The 21,832-nt window shown below is 43.2% G+C and overlaps 2 protein-coding genes across 9 annotated transcripts in view; one reads left to right on the forward strand and one right to left on the reverse strand.

Moving 5' to 3' along the window:
- Nucleotides 1-12,887, forward strand: part of B3GAT2 (beta-1,3-glucuronyltransferase 2) — a 211,392-nt gene extending 198,505 nt beyond the window's left edge. For all 6 annotated transcript variants that reach the window (XM_081904931.1, XM_081904929.1, XM_081904932.1 and 3 more), the window contains 3 exons: nt 4,777-4,921; nt 12,025-12,173; nt 12,260-12,887. In XM_081904931.1, the coding sequence (XP_081761057.1) occupies nt 4,777-4,921; nt 12,025-12,173; nt 12,260-12,346 (381 nt within the window). In that variant the 3' untranslated portion in view covers nt 12,347-12,887. The remainder of the gene's footprint in view (nt 1-4,776; nt 4,922-12,024; nt 12,174-12,259) is intronic.
- Nucleotides 12,761-21,832, reverse strand: part of SMAP1 (small ArfGAP 1) — a 71,356-nt gene continuing 62,284 nt past the window's right edge. For all 3 annotated transcript variants that reach the window (XM_081904911.1, XM_081904909.1, XM_081904910.1), the window contains 3 exons: nt 18,697-18,862; nt 16,799-17,133; nt 12,761-13,730 (listed from right to left, as the gene is read on the reverse strand). In XM_081904911.1, the coding sequence (XP_081761037.1) occupies nt 13,593-13,730; nt 16,799-17,133; nt 18,697-18,862 (639 nt within the window). In that variant the 3' untranslated portion in view covers nt 12,761-13,592. The remainder of the gene's footprint in view (nt 13,731-16,798; nt 17,134-18,696; nt 18,863-21,832) is intronic.

Consider the following 21,832-nt stretch of genomic DNA (forward strand, 5'->3'; position numbering starts at 1 on the left):
CTCCAGATATTGTTGGACTACAAGTGCTATTATCATTGACCATGCTGGCTGGACCTGGTAAGAGTTGGACTCCAGTATCCTCTGGAGGGCCACAGTTTTGCTGTAGAGATGTGGCAGAACAGATTCTCTTGGGGGTTCAGCTCAGCAGAGGGGGCCCCTCTTGTAGTTCCACCACCCTCAGAGGTTTGCGGAGTGGTGACTCAGGAGTGGGCATTCTCTGTGGCACACCTTCCCTACAGAGCCATGTCTGGCATGTTCATTGTACTGCTTTTATAACATGCAGAAAATGTGCCTCTAGACGCTGGCCTTTGATACTTGCAGTTTATTTTAGGACCTGCTTTGGCTGTGGTTGTTATTTGTTTTAAACTGTGCTTTAATGCTGTGCTTTCTCTAGTTGTAACCTGCTTCTAGTGAAGGGCAGGCTCTAAATATAACAATAGTAGAAATAAAGACCCATTAATGTAGGTGCAGGAAACCTTTAGTCCCTTAGAGCAGTGTTCCCAAACTTGGGTCTCCAGCTGCTTTCAGACTACATTTTCCATCATCCCTGACCACTGGTCTTGCTAGCTAGGGGTGATGGGAGTTGGAGTCCAAAAAAACAGCTGGAGACCCGAGTTTGGGAAACACTGCCTAGATGTTGCTGAACTGCAACTTGCATCAGCTGCAGCAGGCATTTCCAAAGGCCAGGGATGATGAGATTTGTAATTCAACAAATGCTGGAGAGCCAAAGGTCCCTTACAGCTGCATTAAGGCATGGTTGATATCATACTATATTGCTTCTTCTCTGAATGAGTCCATGTGCTGACTTTAAATGCGTCAGTGTATCTGAATCATGGTAAGGCTGTAATGCCAAACAGCTGGATAGAGTTGTCTGCCTTAGAATGAAGAGGAAAGGAGGAATGTAGCATTATAGACACAGGCAATTTTCTTTTGCCCCTTGCAGTATTGAAATTATGCATTTTGGAGAGATGATGCCCAGTGTTGGTTTCACATGTGATTATTTTTCTATGTATCTAAACTATTTAGTATGTTATAGACCAGGATCCAAAGAACTGTGCAGATATTTCATGCGCTCAAGAGCGCTTTTGGTTAGCTTCTGTCAAACGCCAGACCTACATGACACACTCACTTTAAGATTGGTGTGCGGGGGGGGGGGTGTAGTTTCAGAAGCTGTTTGTAATGGGGCAGGACAGCCTGCTGTTTGAAAAGATATTGGAGGGACGGGACTCGCAAGGCATGCCAGCTCTTGGGTAGCTCTTCAGCTATCTCAGTATTCAAAATTTTTGGCTTTGTTTTCTCAGGCTATATCAGGGCAACTGCACTAGATTAGTTTAAGAGGAAAGTTAAATAATATATGAGAGAGGTTTGCATGGATGCTTGAATTCTGGCATTTTATTGAGTGCAAGAGGTAGAGTGAAGGATGCTGTAATCTTTTATGATGCCCCTCATGGCAACAATAGTTCTACAGTGTACAGCGCCTACAATTCAAATTTCAACACAAATGGAATTCTATTTTTATTACCTAACATAAAGGGGAAAGGCATACCCAGTGCCAAAATTTGTTCATCTTTAACACACCTAAATTAACATTTATGGGATAACCGTCTTGTGACAGTCATTGTGGCAGGGGGAAAAAACATGAGAAGTTACTGTTGCCTTCCCACATTCAGTATGTTTTGATGAAAGCTTCAGTTGAAATTCATCTACCGTATTTTTCGTCCTATAGGACGCACCGGCCCATAGGACGCACCTCGTTTTTTGGGGTGGGGAATGAATAAAAAAAAAAAATTTCCCCCCTCCAGCCGCGGCTGCCGCACCAAGCCTTGCACACGCCTGTCCGAAGCACGGGGCACCCTCCGGAGGGCTCCACGTGCTTCGGGCGGCAGGCTGCCACCCCAAGCCTCGTGCGCCCGGCGGGAGCTCCTGCCGGGCGCGCAAGGCTTGCAGACACTTGCCCGAAGCACGGGGAGCCCTCCTGCCGGGTGCGCAAGGCTTGCAGACACTCGCCCGAAGCACGGGGAGCCCTCCGGAGGGCTCCGCGTGCTTCGGGCAACAGGCTGCCGCCCCAAGCCTCGTGCGCCCGGCGGGAGCTCCTGCCGGGCGCGCAAGGCTTGCAGACACTTGCCCGAAGCACGGGGAGCCCTCCTGCCGGGTGCGCAAGGCTTGCAGACACTCGCCCGAAGCATGGGGAGCCCTCCGGAGGGCTCCGCGTGCTTCGGGCAACAGGCTGCCGCCCCAAGCCTCGCGCGCCTGGCGGGAGCTCCTGCCGGGCGTGCAAGGCTTGCAGACACTCGCCCGAAGCACGGGGAGCCCTCCGGAGGGCTCCCTATGCTTCGGGCAACAGGCTGCCGCCCCAAGCCTTGCGCGCTTGGCGGGAGCTCCTGCCGGGCGCGCAAGGCTTGCGGACAGCTTCCTGAAGCCTGGAGAGCAAGAGGGGTCGGTGCGCACCGATGCCTCTCGCTCTCCAGGCTTCAGCGAAAGCCTGCATTCGCCCCATAGGACGCACACACATTTCCCCTTCATTTTTGGAGGGGAAAAAGTGCGTCCTATGGGGCGAAAAATACGGTACATATAATTGAGAATCTATCTACAGCATACTAGATATATAGGCAGGAAGCAAAGTGTTGCAGATTTTACCCCCATTGGCCTTTGCTATAGGTATCTATAGCTATATAAAAGTCACCACCAACATTTCTTCCTGCTATAGTGGCTGTGCTCAGATGTAATGCTAAACCATAGTTTAGCACTGTGGGAACATGCCAGGGCAACCTTCGGGTCATAGGCTCTCCACTCCTTCACAAGCATGGCAGCAAGAATGAAATCAAAAGCAGTTTGCCTCTTGTTCTAAAATAATTGCAGTAAGTATAGTCGTATAGGGGGGATTCTCAATGACCGAAATTGTAAGGGGGAAAACTTTGACTCTATGCCCTGAAAGCCCCATCCCATGTATAGCCTTTGACCTAAGACCTCTGTGCTCCACCTGTCGGTCTGTAGGCACATGAGGTCACCAACTTGCCAAAGCTAAATGGGTCTGGGTCCAGCTGATGCCTTGAAGCCATTTCTTTTACAGTATACATTTTCCAATCAGTGTTAGAAATTAGCTAGGTGCTAGGCTTGTTTTGCTACTGACATGGGCCCAATTGCAACTACGTGGGGATTTCTAGGTGCCAGGCTAGCAATCACAGTTTTAAAATCTCTGCCTTAGACCATAGTTCATACTGTTTCAATTTCCACTGTATGTGTTTCTCCTCCTTGCATACTGGGACAAGGGAATTGTTGTAAGAGCAAGCTACAATCAAGCAAAGTAGTTGAGATCATAGAATCGTGGAATTGTAGCATTGGAAGGGATCCCAAGGATCAGTCCCCGGGTGAATAGAGATTCTGTTTTGGCGAACATAACCTAGATTTAAGGCGCCATTTGGCACCCAGCTTACATATCTGAGTTTCTAACTCCGACTGTATAAAACACTGGGCAGTACTCAGATCATTCTTGGGTCCTGATTCCACAGTACTGAAATATCTCTCAGGATGCTAGCACATGCAAGGGCTATTTCAGCCATAGCTGAGAGTTACGATTCAATTATTGATGCCCTTGCTTGTGTTCATACTAGTGACAATGAAAAAGGTGATACGGGGAGAGAAGATGCTATTCTTCGGGGGAAATGGAGGATTTAGTGTTTGTGTTCAGGCTCAAGCTTTTGGAATCATTTATTAGATCAGTTCCGCAAAACTAGCAAGGCCCCACAGGATTCAAAGATAGCCCTCAGTACAGATGTGCAGAGCTTTACACATCGCTCCTCCGCTTCTTAAAAGAAACCTAATAAAGTTTTGATGAGATTGAACTCCAAGCAAAATAATACCTGCCTGGTGTAGACTGCAAGTGTGTGAATAAAGAAAAAGCCAGTGATACTGATGCACCTGATGCTGATGAAAACCGTTCTCCAAGAGAATCCTTTATTCTTTTGATGGATGAGCTTGAAACCAATTTAAAGAAAATAGCAAGAAGATAATATGTTTTAGTGGTTTTGGTAATTTTTAGTTGCATCCTTGTATGTGTGAATATAAAACTTTATTGTTGCCCTTTCTGTTAGGCTAATGCACTTTTATTAAACATTGCGAGGCACCTTAAACTTGACATAGATTAGGGCCTCAGAGTGCCTTAATCTGGCCATAGATCAAGGACAGAGACACCCAGGGCCAGCCCACCCATGTGGCAAAGTAAGATGACTGCCTTGGACAGCAGAATCCATGGGGTCTGCAGATCCAGCTTCCAAGGAATGCATTGCCCACTGCCACCACTGTGCCCTCCTTGGAGGCCAAATCTGCTGCCTCCTCAGTAGCCCCCACAATTCTGCCTCTACAGGGACCTCTTGACAAATAGGAGTCACTGCTGGTCTCCTCCCACCCCTGGGGAGGAAATGGTGGGGGCTGCCCTCTGGTGTCTCCCAGGCTTTGCAACCCCCTGTGTGATTCAGAGTGAGGCCCTTTCCCCTCTGTGATGGAGTTTGATTCCCACTTCAACCACTGGGTGAGTTTGATTCTCCCCACCCATGTTCCTAATGTAGATCTGTATTCCCCCTCTTGTTCCTGATGTAGATTTTTGCTCCCCTTTTTCTTCTATGGTTGGGGGCACCATTTTGTGGTTTGCCCCAGATGCCAAAGTGTCTTGGATCAGACCTGGAGACACCAACTACTTTCTGAGCATCTCAATCACAGCACAATGCAAGTTGGCGAAGAAACAAGTTTGAAAGTGATTTTATGCTTCCTTTCTTACAGATGCGCACAACCCACAAAGTGTCTGTATGGCCTGTGGGTCTGGCAGGCGGACGACGCTATGAGCGCCCAGTTGTGGAAAAGGGCAAGGTTGTTGGATGGTACACTGGCTGGCGGGCAGGTAGACCTTTTCCCATTGATATGGCCGGTGAGTATATTTACAGAATCTCAAATACAGATTATATTCATGTGAACCTGCATGCAGACATTGTATCACTTGCACTTGCAAACAATCTAGTTCTAGATATTGCATGAACGCTGTAGGTAGGCATACAATCTTCTGCTTTGTTCCGGTGAGCAAAAACGATGTTACTAGGTTCCTTCACCTCCTGAGAATCTCAATCTTTCCTTTCCTTTTTTTCTTTAAATGCAGTTGACTCGCAACTTGTGCGGATTTAACTTGTGTGATCACAGTTTTATGTGCTTGGTGGCTGGCCAGCTGCGATCCCACAAATTAAGTGTGTGCAAAGTGGAGAACTTAAAAGCTCTTTTCACAGCAGATTTTATTCTGGTGCAAAATAACTTTTAAGCTCTCAGGTCTGCTTACAGGGCTCTGGGAAGGTATTGTGAGATCTTGTGGAGCCACCTGAAATCTCATGAAGGCCTCCAGAACCTGGTAAGCCCTTGCATGGGGTCAAGGCTTGTCACACCAACTCCAAAAAGGTAGGGATGGACATGGGGGGGGGGACTTCTGGGTGTCTTTGTCTTTACACAATTCTGGCTTTGTGTGCAATCCGCAGGACCTATGTTCTGTGCAAGTTCTGAGTCGTCTGTACAACTTCATGGTGCTCAAGAGTTTCAGACAGAAATTTGTAGAAATTACTGAAGTTGGGGTTTGTTTGTGTGTGTGTGTGTGTTGTGCATGTTTAATGCTATAATTCTGGCTACATATGACCATCAGGAGCACTCTTGATAATAGCACTCAGAATCTTCCTCCTTGGCTACCCTGTGCTGGATAGGAAGGTTTTGGCATGAAGATGAACCTGCCATTTTAATAGGACCAGCATATCTTGGAGGGTAAATTCTGGTTAAATCCCACAGTCACTGGAATGCTTCTGAGAGTAAGTCATGACTGAGCCTAGGGTCTGGAAGAAATATGCACCAATATTAGGTTTTGCATGTACACACCTATCTCCTTCCCCCTTCGCTTCTGGATTATTTTCCCTTCACTACAAAGACCAGTTGTAGTAGTTGGGAATGGGGCTCATTCGGTGATGCTTCCTACACATTACAATTTTCCAGCTCCGTATTGGCATTCAAATCTCTGCTTTTAATGGGCTCTTGAGAATCCTCAGTGCATTAGCGAAGGCTGCATAATGCATTTAAAGCTGCTGATTTCAGAGGTTTTGCCCAGGGTTGTAGCGTAGCATGGCTCTGATGTTGTAGCACAGGGTTAGTCAACCTGGTGTTCTCTGGACGTGGTAAGCTACAGCTCCCATCACCCCTTGGCTAGGGCTGATTGGAGTTGTAGCCCAACAAATCTGGATGGTACCATATTGGTTACTCTTGATGTAGCAGGAAACTATCATAGGATGGGTTTGTTGGCTGATGTGGTGCTGCTCCACCTGCAGTTGGTATTTGGAACATAATCATTGTTTACATGGCTCTAACCAGTAGTCCATCTTGTTCAGCACTCTGTCTGAGCAACTTGCCAACCAGAGATCCTAAGATGTTGGCAGCCAGAACAAGCATGATGCAGATAGCACTTTCTTATCGTTTTTATTCAGTGTCTAGTAATAGGACATACTGCCACTGGATTCAGATACTTCACTATCAAGTTATGGATAGATCTGAGGGTTTTTAAAATTTAGATTTATATTGTATATTATTGCTGTTGACTATGAAAGCACCTATAGGATAGTATTCAGAACTTCTCTCCAGAGGGTGGTAAAGTGAGGAATTTTGTCTGATAGGACACCTGGCAAGCATGCCCTGCTAAACTTCACACTGAGCATGTAAAAAATTCATATTGTATTCATGGCTGCCATTAGAATGCATGCAGTATTTGTAATTAGGAATATTGTTGAAAAAGAGCAAAGTGTGAAACTAATAGAACTTTTTGCATAACATGTCTTCTCATCATTAACCCTCTTATAAGCCCTGCTGCTGTATCCTAATTTAATTTACTTTTTAATAATAGGAAAACACTCTTCTCATTTATTTGAATTTTATATGGTATTTCTGTTTGAATGCTTCACTGAATTTCTTCTCTGCGCCTTCATTAATTACTGCAGGCAGCTAGTATCTTTCATTACATGAACATTGCCATGTGCATAGCAAAACAAGCACCATCAGATAGTTCAAGTGTGAAAAGCACTACTTCATCATGAAATTAGTCATTTCGCACAAACCGCCCGAAATCAGGACTCTTGATAGCTTTTAGGTAGATACAGTTTGAAGTGCCCTGCTTAAGGGAGAAATCAACAAAACAACCACGAAGGCAGAGAAGGTTCAAAAATTAATCTCATCAATCTTTCACTGTACAGCTTGTGACTGCATAGCGCTGTCTAGCGGCATAGCTCTACATGCTTGGTCAGTCTTTGGTGTATTCTAGATGCATCTCAAGCGCTAGCTGAATTGCTTTTGATATAGTGGCAGCTGTATTCCTGTCAGCCATGAGTTTCTGTATTTCAGAGAACACAGGGAGTGGGGTGGCGGTGAGGAGCAGTAGCATAGCGGTATATTTTGAAGTACACATAGGCATCTGTTTTGATCCAGGTGTGTGTGTCCATGTGCGTGTGTGCATGCACACACACACTAAAGAGCAGGAGTATGTAGCGATATCTGAGCTATTAGGATCAGTAGATGGTCACTGTATATAGTGAGCAGGCAAAGGGGTGGTGTACTGGTTAATATGTTGGACTTTAGTTGGAGACCACTGCTGATCGGCCACGGAGTCTTCTTCCTCTCTAATTTCAACTTGTAAAGCACATTGAGCTTTAACAAAAGATCATCACAATTGGGCCGAATTAGTGCAACCTTTAGCTTTAATTAGCAAGGCAAACAATCTAAATTAGTCCATCTTTAGAACATCTTCCATTGTTTTTTATAACAGATAGTTGGCTTCAGTCGAGGATGTTGGTTAAATTCCACATCTGTCCATTGCACTCCTACTTAGGGATGTAGGAGGTTGCCTTATACACAGTCAGACCAATAGTCTATCTAACTCACTGCTTGCACTGACTTAGCAGAGGTGCTCTCTCCTCGGCCGGCCCCTTTCAGAGCTGCAAATAATACAGCTGCAAACATAGCAAGAGGAACATTCTGCACCATTGCAGAGATTTGGACTTAGTGGCACCAATGGCAACCTTGCCCACTATTCCTGCGGCAAGGCAGCAGCTCATAGAAGAGCCTTTGGTGGGCATCTGTATTCTTTTCACTCCCATTGGCTCAGCAATGCCTATTTAGCTGATTCTGCCGTTCTAATTCTAATGTTTATTTCCAGGACCAAAAGCACAGATAATAATAAGTGCAATCAAACACTGCATGCAGAGAACCTTCTGCTGTTTTCTTTTATGCTCTGCAGGCAAATATATCTTCACAAGATACCATGGAAGTAATAAGTTGAATCCAGAATATCTATTCTGTGAATGGAAGGACTCCTTCCATTTAGGCAAGGGAATGAGATCCAGCAGAAACTACCAGATGAATGGTTGGGATGTGTGTGGGTGAGGCAATTTTTGGAGAGTCCCTCTGTCTCCTTCTGTGCTGTTCCTCATGTTATTCTGGAGGGTTCCCTGCCCCCTACAGCATATTTTCAGGTGGTGCTGGGGCTGTTGGGTGAATTATCAAAAATCATCTTCCTCAAGTACAAACTGTGAACTTTGGATCCAAGCCATGATCACTAGTAGATTACTTAACTCTAGAATTTGATCCATAGGGAAGATGCTCTGACTGGAAAGTTTTTACTGACAATGTTTTCAGAATTCGCAACATTAAAAAAATCCACCCTTTCCTCCCTTTTTTGATAGGCAGTTGGCCTAATTTCAGTATGCAAATTGTTTTGTTTTGAAAAGAGATGCAGCTTTTTAAAGAAGAACATAGCTGGAATTCAAAGAAACTTAATGCCAAATGGAGAAACATTTACAGTGGCCTTGCAAAAAAAAGAAATACTAGCCTGACTGCCCATACCAAGAGTGGGGGGGAAAGATGGTTGGGAGGTCTCGTACAATCTCATGGATGGTTTTAGGCATTTTGGCACCCTATTGGGCAGAATCCTTTGGAAACCACTTTAAAGGCTTATAGCTGCTCCCCCTATCTATAAGGCAGGAGTGTGACTCTTGCTTGATTCTGCAGGCAACACCGATTAGGAAACTGATCTGTAGGCTCCAATGATATAAGCTTAAACCAGAGTTCCTTGCCCTCTGGAATATTGCCTTGTTCTGCAACCTAAAATGCTCAGCCCTAATTACTAATTCTCATCTGTTATACGAGACTGGATTTGATGGCAGCCCAAAGATGTTTTGTTGGGACTTTACTCCACCCAATTGTGTGCTGGGGAAAGGGACAGTGACTTTGTCTGTATTCAGAATGTCACCCGTAATTTAATCTCCATGAGAGTAAGGAATAAACGGACTTGGTAGCTAAAGAGGGAAGTATGTGTGCATTAGGTGTGTGGTAACTCACAGCTTGAGTTATAACGTGGATTTCCCGCTAACTGCCATTATGTGGACATTTACTACAGTATTCCATCTGCTTTATCTAAATTAAGATCTCAGCTAGACACAAAAATATTGGCCTCTCTGGACCTTAGCTGTAACCCATTGTAACAGGTTGAGCAGCATCCTCTGACTTGATCAGAATAAGGCCTGCATTACTTTGAAGATTTATCAGATAGATGCAACGGAATATTATAAATGCTGCCCCTAAGATTAGTTTCCCCTTTCCCCCATCTCCATTCCACTTCTGCCCACTTCTCCTATACCTGGAAGCTATACTCATTTCTCCTTAAGCCTTTCCTGATTCACCATGGACATGTCTGTTCTAGGGCCAGTTAACAGTTGTCTTTCCTTACTCTGGTATTAAATGATATTTGTCTTAATAGTAGACAGCCTTAGTTACTTTCTCTCCCCACCTCTGTTATCACAGTTGCCCTTCCTTAAGAAGCTTTTACAGAAGGATAATAACTTTATATTCAATTGATTAGAAAATATTAATGCTGGGGAATGTTTGCCACACGGTAAAATGTCTGGAAGTCTAAAACAGCTTGCAGAGTATGTCTTTGTGGCAGCATCCTACATATGTAATCTTCCAAAATATATTGGCTCTGAGCTGAGTGAATTATATTTCCTAACAAAAATTGCAAAGTGCTGTAGTCTACTCACTGCAGCTTGTTATTTTGAAGTATAGTTAAAATAAGTGTTTTATTAATATGCATTGCAAAGGCTCTGCTACCCAACCTGGTCATTAAGCAACCACAAATGTGCTTCTTTCAGCACTGCAGAGTTTTATTAGTGACCATCCAATACATCATACAGGCAGTTGAACACTGTTGGGGGCCTAATGGAAAACATTACTCTGCACTGCAGTAGTGAGGACGTTATGGCCCTACTGATGTTGTTGGACTACAACTCCCATCATTCCTGATGACTGGCTGGGCTGCTGGGAATCTTAACAATATATGTAGGGCCACAGCTTCCTCACCCCTGCATTTCTGGGTCTGAATTCCTAAACTGCTTGATTCAAAATTTTTAGGACAGAGTTAAGCAAGTTAACAGATTTGGTTCCAGGATACCTTTTAGACAATGGGGCACCTGGCATTCAAATCTCAGGGCTTTTGTGGAAGATAGGTCCCCTCCCCAAATCCTTACTTTCAGGAGAGGGGCAAAGAAAAACAGCCTCTGAACATACTCTTTGCTTGGCAGTTGCTTCCTGCATCCCACAGCTGAGCTGTAGAAGGTTGTAAAGTCCTGCCTCAGGTAAAAATGCCACTAAAGTCCTTTTGTCCCAATCTTGATTGCGCACCGTAGAATGATGTAGCTCAAATACTTCTTTAAACGAAAGCAGTGGATTCCAAATTGAACTTACAGAAAAAAATGTTTGCAAGCATCTTGTTGTACAACAGATTTGCAAAACCTTCATGAATCTTTTTCTTGTGCACGGATCTTTTTTTTGCTGCCGGAAGAAGCCCTTTCAAACATGGAAAGATCTTCAACTTCTGGAAGAGCACTTCTGGGCTAACCCCCTAAAATGAGAACTGCACGTGTACAAAAGATTCAGGAAGGCAAACTTGCTGCCTTTATGACTTCCTAAGATCATAAGTAGCAGTCAAAGTCTCTTGACAAATTTTTGGTACTCTGAGGAGGGAATAGGGAGAAAATGTCTGAAGGGTAGTACATTATCATGGTTCCCTGTTTAAATCAATTGTTGAGTGCACAGGAGGCCTACTAGTATATTTAGACGTATGCAATAGCCATTTTGTAACACACTCACATATGACAAATTAAACGCTAAACTGAAAATTGAATCACCCAGTTGCTGCATTCAGTGGACTCAATTGTGACAATTGGCCTAATTTCATATATATGAGAGAAATGAATGATACAAGCAGCAGCAAGTATTCTAGTTTTAGAAAGTCTTGCTATATGCTAGAAATTATGTCACCAGTAATAGCAGTCCTTTGACATCTACACCTCCACATTAAGGGTTCGCTAAATAGTGTACTACATAAGGATTTGTTTTTCTACCACTTTCTCTTCAGAGCATTTTTTAAAAATGGTGATTATGGCTGCATTAGTATAGGTGTTACACTCATCATGAACGGATATCACTTCTAGTAGTATCAATGACATACTAATTTGCATGTGAAATTCACTAAGCCAATTTTATTTTGCCTTCTCATTAACAACTACATTCACATCAGAATTTAATTTTCAGCTAGTTACAAATGTGCTGTCTGTTGCTTTTAAATCTCATTTTTCACACCAGGCAGGCTTTTCAACACTTGTAAATTCCAATAACTTGCATTAAAGGTCACTGTTCACATTCAAAGAAAAAGTATAAACAGATACAGAGAAGCAGAGCTACTTTTCCAAATGAGAAAAAGCAGCTTATATCCTGAGATATATGCTGCATAAATTGTGAGGCAACCACAGGAGTGAAATTATATCCTTCTGCATGATGCGGTGTAACACCCTTAGGGTTTTGTTTACAAAATACAGATTAGCAAGAAGAAAAAGGGAAAAAATATTTTTAAAGGTAAATCAAATGAACTTTGGTTTTAATGATTTAACAATATCTTGATTTATGAAGGGTTTGCTGTGAGCCTTCAGGTGATATTATCCAACCCTAAAGCGATATTCAGACGCCATGGATCCCAACCAGGAATGCAGGAATCTGATTTTCTCAGACAGATCACCACAGTGGAAGAGCTGGAACCAAAAGCCAACAACTGCACAAAGGTATTAGTTTTGCTGTTTTAATACAGAAACCTCTCCTATAGGGGATTATCCAGAACTAATTGTTGATCCTAAACTTTTTTTTTCAGGTTCTTGTATGGCACACGAGAACTGAAAAGGTAAATCTATCTAATGAGCCAAAGTATCACCTGGACAGTGTCAAAATTGAAGTATGATACGTAAGCATAAAATGGGACATAACAAAATTAATGGTTGCATCCTTGAAACAGCTAAACATTCAAACAGCAGCTTGCTTTTGTGCAACAACTTACTTTACCGGTATCAGTTAAGACTCATCAGATGGCTGTGATTTCTCTTCACTTGTTTTGCATGTGTTTGGATTTTTTAAAAAAATCTGTTTTAGTACTTTATCCAGATCTTAGATTGTTCTTACACAAGATGTTCAACGAAATGCAGCGGAACACTAAAAGAGTGACTGATCTAAACAAATGCAAAATTTCCAATTCATTTATAAATAGCAGCTTCCAGATTATTATGTTTAAAGTTTATTGTTCCTGAATTAAACAGCTTTGCTTTTGAAGAACAGTAGATAAAAGAGGTCTTTATAGAATGAAAAAAAAAATCACATGTTGTTTATGGATTTCTTTAATAGAGGGAAGCAACAGCTTATTGATACGAGGCACCATAAAATGTAAACACAGTTACTGGCATAAACCTGGATACAGCTGTAGAAAATAAAAGTAAATGTACAATTGAGGAGTGAGTTACCCTGTATATATGCTGTGCAATATACTTTAGATTAGCCCTCTGTACATACCTTTTAAGCCAAATTTACTCATTTTGTCACAGGCAACTCTTAAGAAAACTGATGAGGCGACAGTGACATCCAGGTTTATCTCTCTTTCACTAACCATCTTATCTGTTCAGCACGTCGCAGTAAAATATCACAGTGGCATGAATAATGGGACAAAATCAATTTTACACAAGGAAAAAAGTTTCAGTGATACATGTACACTTATTTATATGATTTAACATTTGTTCATACAGTACCTTCTACAGGATTACTGGGCAATTTGTGGGGTGGGGTTTACATATTAGAGATAGTACTTACATGATATCTATTTCCCTTATATGCAAACGTTGGTTCTAGAACTGATAAAATAATTTTGAGTATGTAGTTGGTCACGAAGCTCTTTTGAAAATGTATCATTCATGAAATCAAATGTACTGTGGAATGAAAAAGCTGCTGATGAGAGGTGTTCCCAACCTGCTTTTCACTACATCAAAATTTAAGTCAATACAGACCACAACACGGTTGGTTAAGATTATGTCTTACTATGAAGAACTGTGAGATTGAAGGGGGTGAGGGTGGGCAATGTATGTGGGCAGACCAAGAAAACTAGATGTATTTGAGCATGGAATGTCAAGTCTCTGATCTAGATGAAACTTCTATTGCAGTGTTCATTTCCAGAGTTGTGTGCTGAGAGTCTGGCCTGAGGAAGTTCCAGTCCATCCTGCCACTGTATTTGGGGGCTGGCCTGCAAAGCCCATCACATTGCTGGAACTAGACAGATTCATTCCAGCCATTTGCTGATTCATCTGTGAAATGCAAACATGGTTCTAGTTAGTATACAGGGGTTCAGATGCTGTTTGAACTTTCAGTATGACAGACTCAAGCTTTATTTGAAAACGCAGACACCACCTTGTCTCAGGGAGGGTCATTTGTATACCTGCACCTCTGTTACATAAACAGGTATCTTTCAATATGTCCTTTTCAACAGTAAGTTTAGTTTTATTTTATCACTGTCCTATGACTGGTCTTATTGCTGTTTTAACGTGAATACTGTAAACCATCCAGGTAGCCTGGTGGATGAAGGGTAATGTAGAAATATGGCAAATAAATAAATAGTATACCATTTCTGACTTTTAGATAATACAGTGGTGCCCCGCAAGACGAACGCCTCGCAAGACGGAAAACCCGCTAGACGAAAGGGTTTTCCGTTTCGGAGGCGCTTCGCAAAACGAATTTCCCTATGGGCTTCCGTCGCAAGACGAAAGCCCATAGGGAAATCTCCAGGGACAGCGGGGAAGCACAGTGCGTCTTCCCCACTGTTCTCAGACCTCCTCCGAAGGCTGGCGATGGGGCGGAGAGCCCTCCTCCCCCTGCCAGGCTTCGGAAGGCTCCTCCGAAGGCTGGCGATGGGGCGGAGAGCCCTCCTCCCCCCGCCAGGCTTTGGAAGGCTCCTCCGAAGGCTGGCGGCGGGAGGAGGGTTTTCCTTTCCACCGCCAACATTCAGAATGCTGTTCTGAATGTTGGCGATGGGGAGGAAAAACCCTCCTCCCACCACAAGCCCCAGGAACAGAGGAGAAGCGCTGTGCGCCTTCCCCTCTGTTCCCGTACCTGTGCTGAAGGCTTGCGGTGGGGAGAAAAGCCCTTCTCCGCACCACCAGCCTGGCAAGCGGTCTCCATAGGAACACATTAATTTATTTTTAATGCATTCCTATGGGAAACCGTGCTTCGCAAGACGAAAAACTCGCAAGATGAAAAAATTTGCGGAACGAATTAATTTTGTCTTGCGAGGCACCACTGTATACATGAAGCATATTTGCGCTGTAGAGAATTTTAAAGGGTGTCTTTTCTACAAAGAAGTCTTATCAAGGAGAATAAAGGTCAATGCAGTGGTTACCAGAGTGGTGTGAAAGCTGCTTCTATTTGACCCGATGCATTGTTAGTCCAGTAAAACAAAAAGCAGTAATGTGGTTGGATAGTTTAACGGCAACTTTCCATGCTGACAGCAGCAATGGGCATGAAAAACAACCTTACCCAAAGAATTTCTTCCTGCTGTTACGAGTGTAGAAGCTGCTCTCACACCATTCTCACAACAAATCTACATTCCAATTTTAGAGATTAGAAGCATCCGGAAACGGCTCCACCCTGTCTGGCCCTCTTCCACCTTGTGAAGGCTACTGTCTTCAGTGGGAAGCCTTTTGCATCTGTGGAAGCTCTGACCCACAATTACAAAAAAACCCTCTCCCCGACAGTTGCTTTTTTCAAGTTGGAAGTTGACAAGAGACTGAGGTGGGGACAGCTAGTCACCCTTCCTCACTGCATGTTTATTTCCCCAGGATTTCCAACACCTGAATAAAGGTTAGATGGTTATACTACATCATTGATAGGATATTTAGAAAGAACAGTACTTTTAAAATGTTAGCTAATATATTGTACCATACATACACACAAAGTACAGTGACACCATGGGCTCATTCATACATGCCAGTGAAAACCTTGGCTCATGGTTAGGGAGGGTAGAGACTAACCACAAGAGCAGGTTCAAATGATGCACTAAGCCAGGGGGCTGGATGACCTGCTATGCCTGCAGCTTTCAGGGCATTGGGAAAGTGTTGTGCTTCTCAAATGCTAAGCATAGGGCTTGCAAAAGCACTTTGTGCGGTACTTCCAAATTTCCCAACCACCACCTGGTTGGGAAACACAGTACAGTGGTTTTCCGTTTTGGAGGCGCTTCGCAAAACTAATTTCCCTATGGGCTTCCTTCGCAAGACGAAAGCCCATAGGAAAATCTCCAGGACAGCGGGGAAGCGCAGTGCGTCTTCCCCACTGTCCTCGGACCTCCTCCGAAGGCTGGCGATGGGGCGGAGAGACCTTCTCCCCGCGCCAGCCTTCGGATGGCTGTCCTGAAGACTTGCGGTGGGAGGAGGGTTTTCCTTCCCACCGCCAACATTCAGAATGCTGTTCTGAATGTTGGCGGTGGGGAGGAAAAACCCTCCTCCCACCGCAAGCCCCGGGAACAGAGGAGAAGCGCTGCGCGCCTTCCCCTCTGTTCCCGTACCTGTCCTGAAGGCTTGCGGTGGGGAGAAAAGCCCTTCTCCGCACGGCAAGCGGTCTCCATAGGAACGCATTGATTTTCAATGCATTCCTATGGGAAACCGTGCTTCGCAAGACGAAAAACTCGCAAGAAGAAAAAACTTGTGGAACGAATTAATTTCGTCTTGCGAGGCACCACTGTACCTTTTGAATGTTGACAGGTAGGGAGACTTCCCACCTGCCAAAGTTGGCCTGCTGGGTTATAAAGATCTAGCCTGTTGGGCCACAGCATTTCCCCACCCTCGCTAAGCTACAGCTTGGATAGCTCTGCTATCCAACAGGAATAAAAAACAGCAGGGTGGAGCCAAGAGCAAAGCAGCCAAGAGCTGCTCCCTGGGAGCCTGTATATTGGCACCATCCTGCTAAGCCACAGCACACCCATAGTTTTGCTGAACATGATACACAAAGTTGTCTAGTGTCTAGTATTCTGAATTAAGGAGTAATGCACCAAAATTACCAAGCCATTCTTGTACCCGTCTAACAAATTGTTTAAAGTGGATAATAACGCCAAAAAGCAATCTTGAAAACAAATACAATATGGCAGAATTTACAGTCCTGCTGGTGTAATTAATTTCTCATAACTGCAGCAATAGTTCCCTAGCAATCAGTATCACAGCACCTCCTGCATAACTGGTTTTACTACTACTACTACTATTATTATTATTACTATTATTATTATAAATTCTATTGACATTATATGCATAACCAGGTTTTAATCCTAAGAAGTTGCTCCTCTCTGTAGCACCCTCCCCCCATGAGGAGAAAAATGTATATTCATTCTCACCTGAGAAAGGTTCCACTGGGCTTGCTGATTTTGCTGTATACCATATTTCTGTGGCGGGGCTACATGCCCCACCATTGGTCCTTGGGGTCCAACGTTTTGAGGAAGTCCCAAACCAGCAGTTTGTGTAGTGACAGAAAAACCATTAGGTATTCCCATGCCCACCATCATGCCTGTGTTCTGTCCTATGACAGGCACCGATTGCCCCATCATGGTTCCCATCATTGCAGGGGCTGCAGGTACAGATACAGGTACAGGCACTCCCATGGCTGGAAAACCTTGAAAATGAGCTGGTGGTTGTGCAGTAAAGGGAATAGGTTGTGGTCCCATGAATACACCTGTATTAGGCAAAATGGAAGAGGAAAGGAGTAAATTCCATTATGTCAGCAAAGTTTTAAGTTCTAAAAACAAAACCTGCTTTTGCTAAATGTGCCAACCAAACTTCCGTTACGTCAGGCAAAAAACAAAACTGATATCCAGTAGCTACTTTACTTAAATCATTCTTAATTTCATTTCCTGATTTGTAGACTACCTTTGAGGGCTCAATTATCCCTTCAAGACAGTGTACAAATAGTGTTAAGATCTACGTGTGGCTCAATGAATGTTGCCAAGGAATCTATTTAATGACAAACCCACAATCCTTAGACATTTAAGGTGGCTGGGGTATAACAAGAAGCATGGGTGCAAAAATCCAAACACCTAGTTGTCAGTAGTAGCTAAAGTTAGGCCTGGTGATCTTGTGGTTGTGTCACTGAAGGAGATAGGAAGCAGGCTTTCCCTGAAGCTGCTGCCACCTTTTGCTCCTCCTCTATTCTCTTACAAGCTAGGATAGCTCCCTCACCCCACGACACTCTGGACTACCTGCAGAGGCAAGGCACTGGCAAGCTACTCCTTTGCTCCTGCTCCACCCGCCTGGCTTTACCCCATGAACAGCAGCTCCTAAAGAGAAACCAAGAACTGGGCAATGACAGAATCTGATGACTGCTACTCTCCTGAGACCTGGGAAAGACCCTAAGGTGGATTATGGGATTTGTTATGGTTTCTGGTTTAGGCTTACAGCAAGAGTGGGGAAACTCCAGTCTGCAGGCTGACTTGTGCAGAAAGCAGGCATGAAGTCACTGCCCATCAACGAATAGGTGGTGACCAAGCCTGCTGATCACTTGGACAGGAGGGTGGCTCTGTCCACAAGGGTAAGGGGGGATAAGAATTTGGCCCTCTGGCCAGATCAGGTTCCCCACCTCTGGGTTTAGAGGGTAATTTTCTCTTCCACCTTTCCTTCTTATTTTTGCCCTCAAATCCAACTTTACACACCCCTCCACAGTCTTTTACTTTCCAACTCAAGCCATTTACTTCTTATACTCATTCCCCCCCGCCCCCTGTTTCCAACAGCATTTCAGAGAAGGAGACCTTAAATTGCAGTCAAAGCTTCCTGGAATGCAGCCCCAGAGCCTTTTCAATAGCAGAGACCAGCCCAGGCAGATATGTTTCTATAACAGTAATAACAATAATAGTAACCCTGATAAAACCATTAATGATTGTGAGCATACTGAAGATCATGAGGAGTAGCTACTCAGGGGCAAAGAAGTATAAAGGAAGCAGCGAGAAGAACAGCACCAAGAAGATCCCTCCTCTGAATGGAAGCCTCCTCTTCTCCAAATTGACTCCTAACCTTTTCTGTGAATAGCTGTAGCCTTCAAATTACAATGCTCAGTTTTGAATAATTTCCTTCTTTAGGCCTCCTGCTTGATGTTAGTTTTTTAATGATAAAAAGGGGGAAATAAATCCCACTTATCACTAATACACACTTTTTGCTGCAGGGAGGGAGCGTGAGAGCCCCAACCATGTGTTCTAGGCACAACTTTTAATTAAGACATTTAGAAATAAATTTGAAAACCAATTACCTGGAGCATTTTGCTGCGGAATAGTACCTGTGCCATACAATGACAGGATGGAGTCTTTGGAGAGCAGTTTCTTTGCTGACTCTTCTGATTTTGTTTGTTCAGTGAACAGATCAAGATCTCCAGATGCAGCAGATAAGGTAGCAGCTGCAGTGTTAGTGGAAGCAGTCTGGGAAGAAAGTCAAATGAGATTACTGAAAACCATTATCACCAAATACATTAGCTAAAGGGCCATGTGTTTTCATACAGAATGCAAAAATTTAGTTATTGTATTAGTAACCAAACTTTCCAATTACAAGCATCCCCAAAATTTGTAAGTACTGTAAAGGAAAATGTCCTAACGTTGCAAAAAACCCCACTAACGAACAAATGCTTGCATATGTATAACACAATACTAATTATTTACCAATGTTTCCTTTGTGCAAGTTACAATGACATACCGTATATCATGACAAATAATCCAGAAGTTTACGCAACATGAACAAAAGTACAACAGCTACACGTTTTTATACAGCAAATTTATTACCTACGGCTAGCATGTAAAATTTATGTCTTCCACATGTATATATGCACATCTGGGAACCTTGACTGGCCCAGGATCATCAGATGTGTACACACAGTTGTTTGAAGATGCACATACATGCTTCTGTTTCATAGTTTATGCGGTGCAGCACCACTGTATACATAGCAAATATTTGCCAACATAAACATACACACAGTATGAAGATTTCATTATCTGTCCATCTGTTTTTAAATAAAAAGCTTACAAAGAAATTGCACAAAGATTGTCTCTTGCAGAATTTGTTCTACTTGTGATGCATACATACACCTATTACAACTGTTCATCATCTCTATTCTAGTCCCAGATTCTTGGTGGGTTTATTCTCCTTTACTTCTTAGTTGCCTCCATGTAACATTGTACAAACTGCAAGTAAGGTATTTGCTTGGCTGCATTACATGCAAACACTTTTCCAGGAGAAAACACCATCAGATAAACTTCATTTTGGTTTGCTTATAATTTTTCTCAAGTAATCTAAAGAAAGTAGTGATCAGATGAAGCAATTTCGTATGATAAGAAATACTGAGCAGAACTACTGTCATAGATCTATTACTTTCAACTAATTCAAGGCAAGGTTACGAGAACTGCGTAAGGTAAGTTTTGGAAGCTGCCAGTTTTAATTTTAGGGTCACTGCTTAAGAACAAGATTTTTGAAAAAGATCTCAAGTGGTTTGTGAAGCTTAGATTCTTAAAGGCTTCAACTGTGTTTTAAAAGCAGAACCACAAAAGGATAAATTTTGTATTGCCCCGTGTTCCGCACAGTGCATAAAGGTCACAGCTTGAATGGTTCAGTAGTCTTTGTAAGGAAGAACTGCACCTTTAGAAACTAGAAATTCTCACATTTTTTATGACCTCAGTGAACCATGAAGAAAAGCATCTCTTCCATAAATCTTAGTATGTCTGTAAGAATGGCACCTCTGAAAAGAAATGCAAGTAACTAATCAACCAACCAGAAACAGGAGGTAGCATGGTTAATGTGTCAACCTAGGACCCAGGAGACCCAGGTTCAAATCTCCTGGTGATGTTGGCCCAGCTGCTATCCCAAGCCTGTGGGGAAATCGTGTATGCTACTTTGCTCATTTATCTATTTAATTTTGAACATTTCTTACTGACTTTTCATTATACAGTGATTTCAGAGCTGTAGCTTAAATAAGTTCCAAATTCACAATACACTTGCTAAAATCAAGGTACGCAGGTCAGAACCAGCCAACTAAAAATTCAATACTGGGATCAGATTCCAATAAATGTTTGGACGAATAACAAGGTCATCAGCTGGCAACTACCACTTTTTTAAAAAAAAGAGTAGGTGCCCACCATATCACAGAGGGGAGGGAGTTCCAAAATGCTTTCTCCCTGGGGCTCAGCACATAGAGAGGGTGGAACAACAGCCATGGGTGGCATGCATGGGTAACAGGTGGTGGGATGAATGCTCACCCTCTACCCAATTTGGGCCCTCATACAGAAAAGAGCTATTCATATCCAGTTTCATTGGAAGGGGAAAAGACTATTGCTATGGGTGGACTCAGGACTAGTATAATGTAAGTGAAAAACTCCTACTGCTGGAAAGCTCTTTCCAGGCAAATTTCTAAAGTCTCACCACTCACAACTGAAAAATTATGATTGTGCAGTGATTCAAAATATACAAAAGTGCTCTTGTCTGAAGTGGTTTCACACCTTCAAGTCATCTGATATATCTGATTAATATTTGAGGAAGCCGTCTACAGTCCACAAAAGTTTATGCCATAATAAAAGTTGTTAACCTTTCATGTGCCACAAGAGTCTGCTCTAGTACTGGAACAAGTTCAAATTTTTCACTTGTCATATGTAAGAGTATCTAAAATAACCTGAGCACTACATAGCAAAAGGAGAAAGAGAAGTCCATGCTTGAAGGGCTACAATCTGCCCATTTGCAAGAGAATGGGGCACAGAAAGAACAGAAAAGGAGAAGAGAACAAGGCAAGGTCATATATCACTTAGATAGCACTTCACCTTCCTAAAAATGGAAAGTAGTTGATGGAAAAATTACTTTAAAAAAATGTCATGGGGCTGGATTTAACTAACTTGTTCTGCTATCGGAAGGACTCCTGTTAATGCAATGGGGCTCTCCCCCCCCCTTTGCCCTGCCTCCCTAAATTCAACTTTGGAGAAACCTCAGTGTCTAGGGCAAGCAGAGGGGAGGTAGTTCCATCAGCAAGAGCATTTCTCCTTGCCTGATGGAAAAATCTTAGTACTTTGCTGAATTCCACTCAAAGTGTTTTGTTCTGTTCTTTGTAAAGATAAGGTAAGGAACTTAAGTCTCAGAGCACAGTAACAGAAAGCATTACATGCACAAAATGAGTTAGCATAAGAAAGAGCAAGCAGTGAACAGGAAGACCATGAATATCACGGAAAAAGGAATTAAGCTGTTACCCTGAAGAGCTTTCAGTTTTTAATGAGACAACATCAAGAAGACAGAACAACAGTGATGCATGGTTAGTGTGTTGGACTAGGGCAGGGATGTCCAAAGTCTGTTTTAGGGACCTAATCTGGCCTGTCAGTCGACTTAATCCGGCACCCTTGGCAGTATATGTCCTGGGGTGA

This window comes from Podarcis melisellensis, assembly GCF_964234715.1.
Source record: "Podarcis melisellensis genome assembly, chromosome: 3".
Taxonomy (NCBI): domain Eukaryota; kingdom Metazoa; phylum Chordata; class Lepidosauria; order Squamata; family Lacertidae; genus Podarcis; species Podarcis melisellensis.